At 51.9% G+C, this 13,096-nt stretch overlaps 1 protein-coding gene across 4 annotated transcripts in view; it reads right to left on the minus strand.

Annotated features, from left to right (window-relative positions):
• STX8 (syntaxin 8) overlaps positions 1 to 9,048 on the minus strand; it is a 107,307-nt gene extending 98,259 nt beyond the window's left edge. For all 4 annotated transcript variants that reach the window (XR_010466947.1, XM_065034407.1, XM_065034406.1 and 1 more), the window contains exons 1-4: positions 8,984 to 9,048; positions 8,591 to 8,690; positions 4,634 to 4,728; positions 2,856 to 2,966 (exon numbers count right to left, since the gene is read on the minus strand). Coding sequence is in view for 3 of the 4 variants with exons in the window: in XM_065034407.1 (XP_064890479.1) it covers positions 2,856 to 2,966; positions 4,634 to 4,728; positions 8,591 to 8,690; positions 8,984 to 9,000 (323 nt within the window). In the remaining variant the exon portion in view is untranslated. The remainder of the gene's footprint in view (positions 1 to 2,855; positions 2,967 to 4,633; positions 4,729 to 8,590; positions 8,691 to 8,983) is intronic.
• Positions 9,049 to 13,096: the final 4,048 nt, after the last annotated feature.

The following is a 13,096-nucleotide window of genomic DNA, read 5'->3' on the forward strand; positions in this document are numbered from 1 at the left end:
CACCAGGCAGAGAATATTTGGCATAGTTTTATCCATTCCTAATTAAAGAAGTTAAAAGAGAAGTGTAAAACTTCAAGCCTTGCAACACTAGCAAATAAATACTGTCTCTGATGTTATCTTGTGCAGGAAAATACTGGTTTCCCTGGGCATTTCTAACAGAGCCTGAAATTATCGTGGGGTGTTGATGTTTTCCTGCCGTCTGCCTCAACACCTTCAGGCCAGGGCAGCTCTGGGCTGAGTCCTGCTCAGCACCCGCCCCGGTCCCACGGAGCTCTGCCTGCTTGTTATCTCACCTGTTACGGTTGTCTCGGCGATGGCTGTAAAATCCAGCACCAGAACTGGATTTGCAGGGTGCTAAGGGTGACAAACCGAGAACAACTAACAGAGTCAACCAAGTCTGCAGTTCTAACTCCTACAGCAGGTGCTGCATTGACAACGCCTGGTTCCGCAAAGACGGCAGATCGTGAAGTGAAACACGTGCTCTGGCTGTACCAAACACAAAGCCAACCTCTACACCATGGGCCTGAACAGATCCTCACAAAACACAAATATACACGTGAATACAGAAGATTATCAGTTGAACTTTGAGTGTCTCTTTTACCTGCTCCGAGATACACAAAGCAAACACACTATTAAAAAAATGATCTTCTTTTCAACAGTTACGGCAGGACACGGCACTCACATTGGTACTGATCTGTTACTATAAAATAGCTTCACAACCACCTCTGCCTTTTTCAAGGGCACAGATGTTCTCCAAGAACATCAGCAAAACCGCCCATGTATTTCTTCAAAAGCACGAGGAGTTAACAGTACAGGATGTTTTGTTCTGCTCCAAGGGCTGACCCATTGCAAAAAGGTGAGAAAATTCCTCAGGGGGACCCTACTGTTCCCCCTCCCACAAGTAACCTTGCACGTGTCTGTGTAAAACGCAACGCTGTGCATTTGCTACAGAAAAGGTCCCGTGAACACAGCGCATTAGAAACTGCCTCAGGGCACGAGCTCGTTTTTAACAACACGTATTCGTAACGTGTGTCCGTCCTGCGGAAGCCCAGGCGGCCCCGGTACAGCCCCGAGCACACGCAGGGCACGCGGCACGGCCCCCGCGCGACCCGCGGCACAAACCGCCCCAGAGCCCCACAACAGGGACCTGGCACAGTGCGAACGATTAATATAAAACTTCTGAGAACGTCTGTTCGCTTTCTTAAAAAAAATGAGCCTTTAAACCGAAGTTTTACCCATTACAGTCTACACTTAAGAGTAATTTCATTGACCGTGGAAATATCGCAAGCTCTGCAAACTGAGAGGCGGCAGCTCCGCTCCTCATCTGCACCGCTTTGCAGGACACATCACAAAGGAAAAATTAGGAGGAGCAAATGCAATTATCTGCGCTGGAATTTAGCCACAATCCTTAGTCTCACACCAAGCGGTGTTCAGTGAGCTGCGCAGGGCCAGGACACGGGTAAGTCACGTAAGTCACGCTCTTTCATAGCGGGGTTTTCACTTTTTTGCATGAATGTTGGCTCCGGGTTAATAGAGATCAAACATATCACCCAGTGAATCTTGAGGATGCTTCCGAATTTGTCCCTCAACACACAGCACTTCAGTTCTCACCCACCAGAGCCCTGTGTGGCACAACTATCCATTTTCTTGCAAGGGGAGGAGGAAACAGCAGCTTCATTTTGTTGTTGGTAACCTGGCTACCAGCTTAGAAAAGAGGTTTGTTTATCGCTACCTCTTTTCTCCCCTAGCAATCAATTCATTATGCAGTTTAAACACATTGAAAGAAAAAGAAGTCTTGGAGAAAAATCAACTTTTACACCAAAACTAAAGAGGCAGAAGGGACAGAGGTTCATCAGCAGAGCCTTTGGAGCACCTGCAGCACGTGTGCAGCGCCAGGCTGACCCGGGACACCCAACCAGTGGGGATGTCACTGAAAATACAGGGACAGAGGAAGGACAAGGAGTAAAGGGCAGGTGGGTTGTGTTATTTGAATTGGGAAAGAGCCGTGTAACCAATTCCCAGGAATGTCAATTCTGCTGCTCAGCAGGCAGTTTGAACTCGGTATTTTAGCAAGACACAAAAGCTCCTGGATGGAAAGCGGCCGCAAGGAGCAGCTCAGCAGGACACACGCTCACGCAGAAACCAAAGCTTCTGAAAACTCTGAAGCACAGCCCAGGGGAGCAAATACTCACAAAGGGAATTCCATGGGCAAAAGCTGGTGCTGGCCTAACTGGAAAGGGATAAAATTCAAAAGGTCATTAACAAAGCCCTAGAAACAACCCATCCTTCCTTATTCCACCACACACTGAGCTTGCAGGACTGCAACACCTGCAGTAAAAAATGTCTGTTTATAGAGTTATACACCAAGTCTGTGCCTACCATGGCTCGTGTGTTGCGGACACAGCCCTGGGGGACTCTCGGCACAGCCAGGTTATGCACTGCTGATAATCCCACACTGAGAAACGGCTCTGCCTTCCCTCCTGACCAGATGGGATGGATTCTAAGAACCTGTCAGAGGTGAAAACACAACCGCTTCCACTTCTACATGAGAACTGCACAAGGAGAGCGTGACTTTCTATTAACTGGAATTATGTTTCCCGTCTGTAAAGGACACACCAGATCACAGTCAGCAATTACATCTTCCAAGAGACTCCCCATCCCCACGTCCTCCCCAGCTTTGTGCACATAAATGATACTGTCACTAAAATAAAAACCAAAACCACATGTTTTTGAAGCAAATGGAACCACAGTTTGCTACTGCAGAGGTAAATGAGTTCAGTGGATGCGTTTGGCATTATATTCAGACATATTCAAAGCACAAATCGCGCGGTTCACTGGAGGTGACAATGCCATACCTTATCACGTCTGGTTCTGGGCCTTCATTCTTGTAAGACGCCTGAAGTTGTTTGTGTCTCGTGAGAAGATCATCCACCAAATTCTGCCGCCTGTCCCCCTCCAGCTGTGTGCTGGTGATGCTTGGTTAAGGACCAGACTTGAAAACACTGAAAAACTTGGATTTTATCATATCAAACAATACCTGGTATACATTCTTAAAATAAACCAGACCTCCTGATCATCAAAATTAACTAGAGCAACTATGTGAACTCAAGAAAAGGCTGTGACACCTAAGAGAAGGAAAGGTCACATTTTTCTGAATTCAATCTGCTGTTATTCTAACCGTTTTTCTGAAGTTTACGTATCTCAAAGGAAAAATGACCACAGAGAGATCTTCAGGTCACCATCCCAAAGTAATAAGAGAACTGGAAGGTTATTTACTGCCAAATTAGTGTAAGGATTAAGAAAGGCACTTCCCTCTCCAAACTCCAGCATAGTTCTTCATTTATCACTCCCGTGTCCTATGCAGTTGGTCTCTTCTGTAAGACTGACAATGCATAGCAGTACTGCAGGTTGAGTTCAGGGAAGGACGAGTCTTAAAAGAACTCCGATTTATACTGCTACAATATAAATGGGGCAAGGCCCAAGCAGAAAAGAGCTTTTAAAATCAGCAGGGTACCTCACATCTTATTCCACCGGAGACTCCTAACACACCCAGGTGAGCAGCTCCTGGCCAAGCGATCAGCAAACAACCAAAAATCTCCTTTGAGCGTCTGTTTCCATTCGCAATTCATCAGCAGAACAGCCCGACAGCCGCTGATGCAGCACAACAACTCGTGCAAGATCTCTGAAAGACGAGATGCCCTGAAGCGCTGTGGCTTAGACAGGGACATGCGTTTGCTTTGTTAATTAATCTTAGTGACAGTGACATTCTGAAGGATTACTAACTCGCTCCCAAGTGCTGTTGAGTAGGTCATACAATTACTGAACTGATTTGTGTGTTGTTCTGCCACAGCGGAGGCATTTCTCTGCTCTCAGATGCTCAGCAGACAGGAGGGTTTTCCCCGCAGCACTCGGGGGGGCCGTGCTTAGAAGGGATTCATGCTATAATAAACTTGAAATTAAACATTAATTCATTAAATCAGACTGCTGCTGGACAGCTTCGGGGAGACAGATACACTTATCTCCTTACACCTGACTATCCCAGCATGTGCAAAGAGCAGCAAATTCAAGCCAGGCTGCAGGGCAACGCTCCGAGAAGAAAACCTGGGATTTCTTTCTAAGGCATTTTTAAAATTTGATTTTAAATTTCATTTTATAAGTTCCATCGCTCCTGAAATCAGTCCAAGTCAGGGCCGCCCCACCCCTGCCCAAGGCCTCATCCCTCCTCCGCGCAGGCCCCGGCAGCGCTGCAGCCAGCGACCGAGCCACAATACCCACACTGGCTGGTTTCGGCAGCCGAGCGCCCTTCGCTTCCCAAACCGGCCGCTCGGCAGCGTCGGCACAGGGCAGGCGCCACCACGGCAGGTCGAGCTCGCTCGGACCATCTTGTGAAGCTTCTCTCTGACACCAACGTACCCAAATCCAGCCTCACGCCCAAGACTCCCAGGCTGCCAACTCTTCCACACTCCGGCTGCAATGAAAACACCAACAGCAGCACGGACAAAGTTCTAGGGACAGAGTCTTCCAACAATGTCACAAGGGAAAAACCCCAAGTGCATGGCAGAGCAATTAGGGCATATTTTCCACCCTCTCCCACAATACAGGAAGGTCGGTGAGTTGCTGTTTACACGGATACATCTGGTGTGTTGACACAGCCCGAAGCAGCAAGTCCTTCAGCTGATCGATCTTCTCCCTGAGATTCTGCAGCGATGATCTGAGAACCACATTGAGCTGAAGGGGAAGAGAGAGAACTTGGTTTTGTCTGAGTTATATTTACATTACATTTAATACACGCAGGTGACAATATATTTAGCTCCAGCTATAGCGCTGTGCAGGGCTCCGTTCCAAACCACAACAGCGTGTCTCGGCAAGGCAGGGGGAGCGATGCGGTTAACTGCGCTCCTACAAAACCAGAGAAACAGAACTAGTTTCACAAACGCAATTCTAATGCATGAATGCTGTTTAATACAGAGAGCTTTCTTTCAAGTCTTTATAAACACGCTCCTTTATACGGGCAAAACACTTCAGCACATTTTAGTATTTTCTAGTCAGTTTTCCAGTTCTCTCCCCTGATCTTTAACACAAATACAGGCGCCGGCTGCTTCTGCCACCGGGTTTCTCTCCCAGCTGCCGGGGCCGCAGGGACGCTCGCTACACGTTCAGACATTCCCTGCACTGAACTCTTCCAGACTTTAAACTCCAGATTGCCAGGAAATTCAGATTTCCACTGTCCTTCCCAGCAGCAGCTGGGACTCCCGACCCTTCCTCACAACTGACTGACCTGTCCAAAATTCAGATGCGTCTGTTCTTGCTAAAGAAGCAGCCGAGTTGTTCACATTCTTCCCTGCTCCAAGTGCAGGATTGCAGGAATCCTCCTGCTCCTCTCTCCCACCCCTTCCCAAGTTACACTGACATTACCCTCTAGGTTTTTCCTCCTTAAACACTATTTCTTTTCATCCCAGTTCTGTAGAATGCACTAGGAAAAAAACCTGTAACTGCAATTAACTCTGCAAGTCATCCTAATTAAGACTTCATGTGCTTCTTGTTTATAAGATATTAGCCCTGCCGTGGCTTATAATGGTTGGCAACCTCAGCTGCTCCGTGTGATGAACTAGTAACAGAGGAGGGATATATATTTGCTTTGACTCTCATTCTTGAAGACACGGAGGCGGCAGCCAGACACCAACCCCTCACCGAACAGTCCCTGTGCTGCTCAGCTGCACAGGGACAGAGCAGGAGGTCCCAAAAATCACCTCAGAGCACCAAAAGTTTCAATCCGACTCAGCAAGACCCACTCTCAAACGCTACAAGGACATAAAGATGCAGCCCAGCCGAGAGAGCCGAGCAGGGCGATGCAAAATCCACCTGCAGACCCAAACCCGAACACTCCCAAAGCCGGGACGAGGCCTTTAGGGACGCTGAACCGCGCTGTGCACCCTCCAGCTCTGCGCTCAGGTACTAAAAGGTCTTTGCATTTCGCATGCAGGCTCCCTGCACTCGCGTCTCGGTGCAGAACGCTGCGCTGAACAGGCCCAGGACAGCGGAGGTAGATACACGTGTCCAGGAAAATCATCTATCGCACAGACACCCTCTGCTACCCTGGCCAGAAATTGCGGTGCTGTAATGAAATATTTCCCTTCTATCAGAGAACAAAAGAAAACACATGAAAAAATAAAGAAGAAAGAAAAGCAAGCAGTGGAAGCTGTAAGATCAGCTCAACAGAGCAGGGCTCAAAAGTGCCGGCTTGAAATCTTTCCCTACAAGGTCAGAGTTTGTTTTCTTCCATTTCAAATGTCGTGCTCTGGTTTTTGCTCAGCAACAAGCAGCAAGTTGGGGTGGGTTTTTCTGCCATGCTAATGGCAAAATACTATAAAAACTTGTTTACATTCTCCCCACCAGGGAAATATTGTACAAAGACTTTTTCCTCCGTTAAGACATTCAGGAGTCACAGAATATATGACCGCTCAGCCGTGAATTTCTCAATATGCATTTCTGTTATGAAAACAGCTCTCTCATTGTTGGCAACTTGTTTATAGTAGAATCAAAGGCTGCCAAATATTCATCTTTAACTGTTAATGGATTAAAGGGAAACTGCGCTTGGAAAACACGGGGCATGGAACAAATGATTTTATGAAGAACTAAGTCAGCCGTGTAATGTTTCCATAAAACACAACCTGGAGAGTTATGGTACAAGAAAAGCTTCAAACAACACGAATACAACGTGTTGTTGGGGTTTTTGGAACACATCCTGTGATGTGTGATGATTGCAGTGATGCAAATCGAGAACTTTGTCCCCTATAAACACAGATGGATTAAGCAGCAATCTTTTTATTAGTCTTCTCCTGCCTGCGTCTGTACAGTTTCTAAAACTTCATCGTCTTGCGAGCAGGGAGTTCAATCGCCACCTCAAAACACTCCACAGCTAGAGAAAATATTTCTCTCAAATCCCATTTATTTGGGCCTTCTGAAAGCACTTTTCAACTCATGCCAGATTTGAGTCATTCATTAAAAGCCACTGATTATTGTACAAAGCCAACCCAGTTTTCTTCAACATTTCTTCAAAGGAAACGTTTCAAAAACGACATTTGATTTTAAAAGCTATCAGCAAAGAAAAGACAGTGATCACGCATCACACCCCAACCCTGCTGTAAGGAGGCACAAAGTCTAGAAAATAAATCATCTGGTGTGGTTTTAATTACGCAAATTATTACAAAACACTAAACTCAAGGCCTCGGACACATTTCCATCTTCACTTGAGTGAGAAGCTACTGGCACGACCTGGGCGTGCGTGGTTAAGGAGGCTCCTACGCTGCTTGAAGGGAAGGACGAGGCTTTTCTTCCCAATCAAAGCAGCCTCCTGAGAATCTGTTCATTTTAGTTTCTTAAACAGGCAGTGTGAAAAGGTGGAGACCATAATGTGGCTGGGTAAGCTCCAACTTCTGCTTCTCACTCATACTAAAGTTACGCTTTGTTAGAAGTGTAGCTAAAAAAGGCCACAAAATTCATGTTTCATCTGATCTACAGCCGCTGCAGTGAGGAAGCAAACCAGTGTGGTGGGGAAGAAAAATATCTATTCAATATTTACACAAAAAGCAGCACACAGAAGCTGGCGGGCACCCCAACATCTCTGCGATTCAGGATCTCCGAGAGCAGTTCTGTTCCTGGCAGCGACAGCCCTGAGCAGCCACTGCCACGCGCCCAACGCACCCACGGCTCCTCCTTTCCTCTCCCTGTAAAACCGGCACCATCGCGCACGTCAAAGATTCATTACCGTTAACTCCAAGATTATTTTCACCACACTGAAAAGCTACCATAAATTTAGAAATTATATTCTTGTTTGCTTTATGGAAACTTTAAAGAACGTAATAGTATTAATATCACAGAATCACAGGATCCCAGGCTGGTTGGGCTGAAGGGACCTCTGCAGATCCCCCAGTCCAACCCCTGCTCACGCAGGGTCACAGAGCAGATCACACAGGTGGGTCCAGGGGCTTTGAATGTCTCAGAGAAGGAGACTCCACACCCGCTCTGGGCAGCCTGGGCCAGGCTCTGGCACCTCCCAGCAAACAAGTTTCTGCTCCTGTTCAGATGGAGCCTCCTGTGTTTCAGTCTGTGCCCGTTGCCCCTCACCCTGGCGTTGGGCACCACTGAACAGAGTCTGGTCCATCCTCTGACACCCACCCTGAGATATTGATCCCATTGATCAGATCCCTCTCAGCTTCTCTTCTCCAGCTCAACAGCCCCAGCTCTCTCAGTCTCTCCTCACAAGATGCTCCAGGCCCCTCAGCATCTTTGTGTCCAGTAACTCCTTGTTCTTCTTAAACTGGGGAGCCCAGAACTGGACACAGTATTAATACATGTTAAAACATATGAAGTCCCTGCCATTAAGTTCAACTTTTAAGCTGAGAGCCCTGGTCACACGGGGTGTTCCTGTTCCCCTCCCGGGCAGCGCCGCTTCCCCTGCGGGAAATTCCGGCCGCGCAGCTCCGGACACCCGTGCCTCCCGCACCGCACGTTTCATCTTCAAGCAGCATCTACACCGGTAAGAACCAAAGCCCGGGTTCGGACGGGCGGGGCTGCCGGCGGGCGGTACCTTGGCCGGGCTCTCCCCGTTCCTCTGGCAGCGGTTCCGCTCCTGGATTCTCTCCGCGACCTCCTGGGCGAGCTGGCAGGCGGCGGCGTGCAGCGGCAGCCTGCGGAGAGGCGGCGGTCAGCCCGGCAGCGCATCGCTACGCGGTTAAATGCACCTAAAAGCAGCTTTTTCTGGGAAAAAACGCTTTGCAGGGAAACCACGTCCCGTCCCGCTCCCCCGCCAGCCCCGGCCCCGCCGCGCGGCTGAGGCTCCGCCGAGCGCCGCTCCCGCGTTCCCACCCCGCCCCGGGAGGCTCGGGCCCGGCTCGCAGCGCCCGCGGGCAGCCCAGCAGCGCCGGGCCGGGCCGGGAGCAGCGCGGGCCGGGGAGCCGCCCGGGGCCGGCCCCGCGCTCACCAGGGGTCCGGAGCCATCGCCGCCCGGAAACGCCGAGCGCGCTTCCGGCCCGGGTCACGTGACGACGGCGGCCGCCGAGGGTCAAACCCATCGTGCCCAGAGAGATGCGCGGTGCGTGGGTGCAGATGTGCGCGGTGCAGAGGTGCAGAGGTGCAGATGTGTAGGATGCAGATGTGTGCGGTGCAGAGGTGCAGAGGTGCAGATGTGCAGGGTGCGGATGTGTTCAGTGCAGAGATCTATAGGTGCAGATGTGTAGGGTGCAGATGTGTGCAGTGCAGAGGTGCATAGGTGCAGATGTGCAGGATGCAGATGTGTGCGGTGCAGAGGTCCATAGGTAAGATGTGCAGGGTGCAGAGGTCTATAGGTGCGGAAGTGCCCAATGCACCCGTGTTGGATGTATGGGTCGTGGGTGCAAAGGTGCGTGGTGCAGAGCTGTGGGGTGCAGAGGTCCATGGGTGCAGAGGTGTGTGATGCAAGGTGCACAGGTGGAGCATGCAGGGTGCAACCATGCACAGTCCAGAGCTGTAGGATGCATGGTGCAGAGCTGTAGGATGCATGGTGCAGAGCTGTAGGATGCATGGTGCACGGTGCAGAGGTGGAGGATGCAGGGTGCAGAGGTGCGTGGTTGGGAGGTGTAGGATGCAGGGTGCACATTGCAGCGCTGTAGGATGCAGAGGTGTAGAATGCACGGTGCAGAGGTCCATGGGTGCACAGGGGGAGGATTCAGGGTGCAAAGGTGCACAGTTCAGAGGTGTAGGGTGTGTGGTGGAGCAGTGCACAGTGCAGAGGTGTATGATACAGGGTGCAGAGGTCCATGGGTGCAGGGGTACAGGGGTGCACAATGCAGAGGGGTGTGGGTGCAGAGGTCCTGGTTATGCAGTACAAGATGCAGAAGTATAAGATGCAGAGGTACAAGGTGTAGGGTGCAGAGGTGTATGGGTGCAGAGTGCATGGTGCAGAAGCGCGTGGTGTAGCACCACAGAGGTGAGCACTGCAGAGCCGTGGCTGTCCCCAGCCCTGCCCTGGCCCTCCTGCTGTGTCTGCACAGTGGGGACTTCACCCCAGCAGAGTCCCCGGTGCTCACATAGCCCTGCTGGGCTTTTCTCAGTGCTGCCTCTCTCCCTCCCTCCCTCCCTCTTTACTCCTTCTTTCCTCCTTCCCCTCCCCACCACCAAAGCCCCAGCCCCAGGTCCCCCTTTCCCCCTCCCACCCGGGGCTGCAGCTCCTGATGTTCGAGGGGGTTTGAACCCCTCCGCACAGTCACACTGTCCCTGGGGCAGGGTCACAGTCACACTGTCCCCTGGGCAGGGACACTCCAGCCCCAGAGCCCCCCCAGGGCCTTTTTTCCCCCAGCTCCATCCTGTCCCTGGCAGCAGCTGCCATTTCCCTCCTCCTCAGCCCCATCCCCTGTCCCTGCCATCCCCAAACGGCAGCCACTGCCTCCCCTTTGTCCCTGTTCCCCCTCATCCCTGTCCTCTTGTCCCTGTCCCCACTGTCCCCTGCCAGCAGCAGCGGGCAGGGCTGGGACAGTGACGCTGCCGGGTATTGACACTGTCAATATTTTGGCTGCGAAGGGCTCTGCTGTCACTGGCCAGTGGGCACAGGCCCCTCGCTTCTGCCCCGTCCCAGCCCAAAGGGCCTTTCCCACGTCCAGGATTTAGCCTCTCCTCTTTTTTTGGGTGCAGTTGATGACGCAAATCAATGCAGATACGACCATCAGCACAGGTGCCCAAAAAGCAGCAGGAAGGCACTGATAGCGATGTTTTATTGCCCTCGTAACATGGGGCAGCTACCACACGTGCCACGACAACGAGCGGATCCTCGTCAGCATATTTACAGGCGGCTGCAACGCCCGTTGTGTTCCCGGTGAGCGCCCGCACCCGGCAGCCAAGCCCCTCGGCTGGGGCTGGGGCGGCTTCAAGCGAGGAACCAGAGGAGCCCACATGCAATGGGGAGCCACCCCGGGGGAGTTTGGGGGGCTGAGCACCCCCAGGTGCCCCCTCATTGCACATTTGCTGTCCCGCAGTGGCTGGGCAGGGCTGGGGGACGTGCTGGGGGGAGCAGGGACATGTCCCCCACCATGGGACAGGGCTGCTGCAGGGGGGCTGAGGCCAATACTCAAGAAGCATTTGGGAAACACACTCAGACACGTGGTGTGAATTTTGGGGTTGTCATATGCAGGGACATGAGTTGAACTCCATGATCCTTGTGGGTTCCTTTCAACTCAGGATACTCTATGATTCTGTTATGTGTTCAGGACTGTGGATCACAGAATATTTTGGGTTGAAGGGCCCTTCCCAGCTCCCCAGTGCCCCCTTGCCATGAGCAGGGACATCTTCAGCAGCTCAGGTTGCTCAGAGCCCCGTCCAGCCTGGCCTGGGATGTCTCCAGGGATGGTTCATCCACCACCTCTCTGGCCAACCTGGGACAGGCTCTCACCACCCTCAGGGCAACAATTTCTTCCTCATGTCAAGCCTGAATCTTCCTCCTTTAGTTTAAACCATCACCCCTTGTCCTATCCCAACAGGCCCTGCTCAAAAGTCTGTCCCCATCTTTCTTATTGGCCCCTTTTTAAGCACTGAAAGGTGCAATAAGGTCCGCCCGGAGCTTCTCTTCTCCAGCTGAACCCCCCAACTCTTTCAGTCAGTGAAGCCACAGCTGAGGAGGATGCACATGCCACAAGTGTCCCGGGCAGGAGGGGAAGCACTGTGGGGGGCTTGGGGAGCCCCGTGGGCCCTGGCAGCCCCTCCAGTGTGGGCTCCGTCCCTGGGGTGACAGCTCTTCTCCCCAGCACTCTGCACAGCCGAGTCGGGCTGGCTGCTCTCACAGACATGAGCATGAACCATTCACGGCCTTCAGCTGTGCTGCTTGTCCAGAGCCAGCACAGCTTCTACATAGTTAATTTTTTCACCATTAAAACACATGAAGCGATGATTCATGTGGCACCCTCCCTAATTCAGCTCTGTCTCCCATCTCGGTTTGGAGCGCCTGCCGGGCAGCAGGCAGGCACGGGGGGCTGCGGGACTCGGAGCCGCTGCAGGCGGGCTGGGAGAGGCACCTGCTGTCCTTGGAAAAGTGAACGAGGAGAAGGCGGATGGCGAGGTGCTGGGGAAAGGCAGCAGGACCCGCTCTGGGAGAGCTTGGGCTAAAGGGCTTGGGCTGGAGAGAGAATAAACGACCCATCAGCAGAGCCACCTGCTGAGCTGGGGGACGTGCTGCAGCTGCAGGCGGGGAGGCAAGGCGGGAAGGACCCGCCGTTGTTCTTATCACACGAGAAAATAATCTGGTTTTTTAAGGAAATGAAAATCTTCAAATATTTTAAGATGCCCCTAAAAATGCCTGCTTTAAGTACGGCCTGAACTGTGAGCTCTCCAGGCCACCACGTCGGATCAGCGCCATGTTGCTGGCAGCATCTCTCAGCTGTTGGAAGGTGCTTTTCCTCCAACTCAGCACTTTTGTCTGTAAATACAATGTACCGTTTGTAATTCTGCAAAGCATTTTGAGGTAAAAGTCAACCAATAGCAACCATTTCAAAGGGAGGACAGATTGGAAATGGTGAAACACCAGAGCTGCGCCTGCAATGATCACATTTTGTGCTCTCGCTGAGCAACTGTGTATATGGGATGCACGGGGTGCTGCGGGGTGCACGGCTGCATCGCCTCGATTTTCCCCAATGCTTTTCCCAGCCGGTGCTGAAGAGCTGCCCCAACCACAGCCGGCACAGCCCCGGCAAACCCATCCCCAGACAGTGTCCCTGCGGGCACGCGGGGTGGCTGAAGGGTGTCGCTGAGTCCTCGTGCCACAAATCTCTCCCTTGTCACCCGGTTCCTGGCACTTGCTGCTAACGTGCTTCTCTTTCCGACTCCCCCGGGGCCATCCAGCGGGAAGCGGTTGCAAACCCACCAGCCGTGTTGATGTTTCCATCGCTCAAGGACAGGTGATTGCGGCAGCTCCCTCCCTGCCCCGTGATGCTGGCGAAGGGAGTGAACCCCGGAGCGGGATAAAGAAGGTTATCCTTGGGAAAAATAAATGATTAAGTTTACTGGTTGTGTTGCTGGTTTGATGGCTATCTCATCCCACGGGGTGTTTACACCCCCCTGCCCAGCCTGGGTG

Source organism: Columba livia, chromosome 18, assembly GCF_036013475.1.
Source record: "Columba livia isolate bColLiv1 breed racing homer chromosome 18, bColLiv1.pat.W.v2, whole genome shotgun sequence".
NCBI lineage: Eukaryota > Metazoa > Chordata > Aves > Columbiformes > Columbidae > Columba > Columba livia.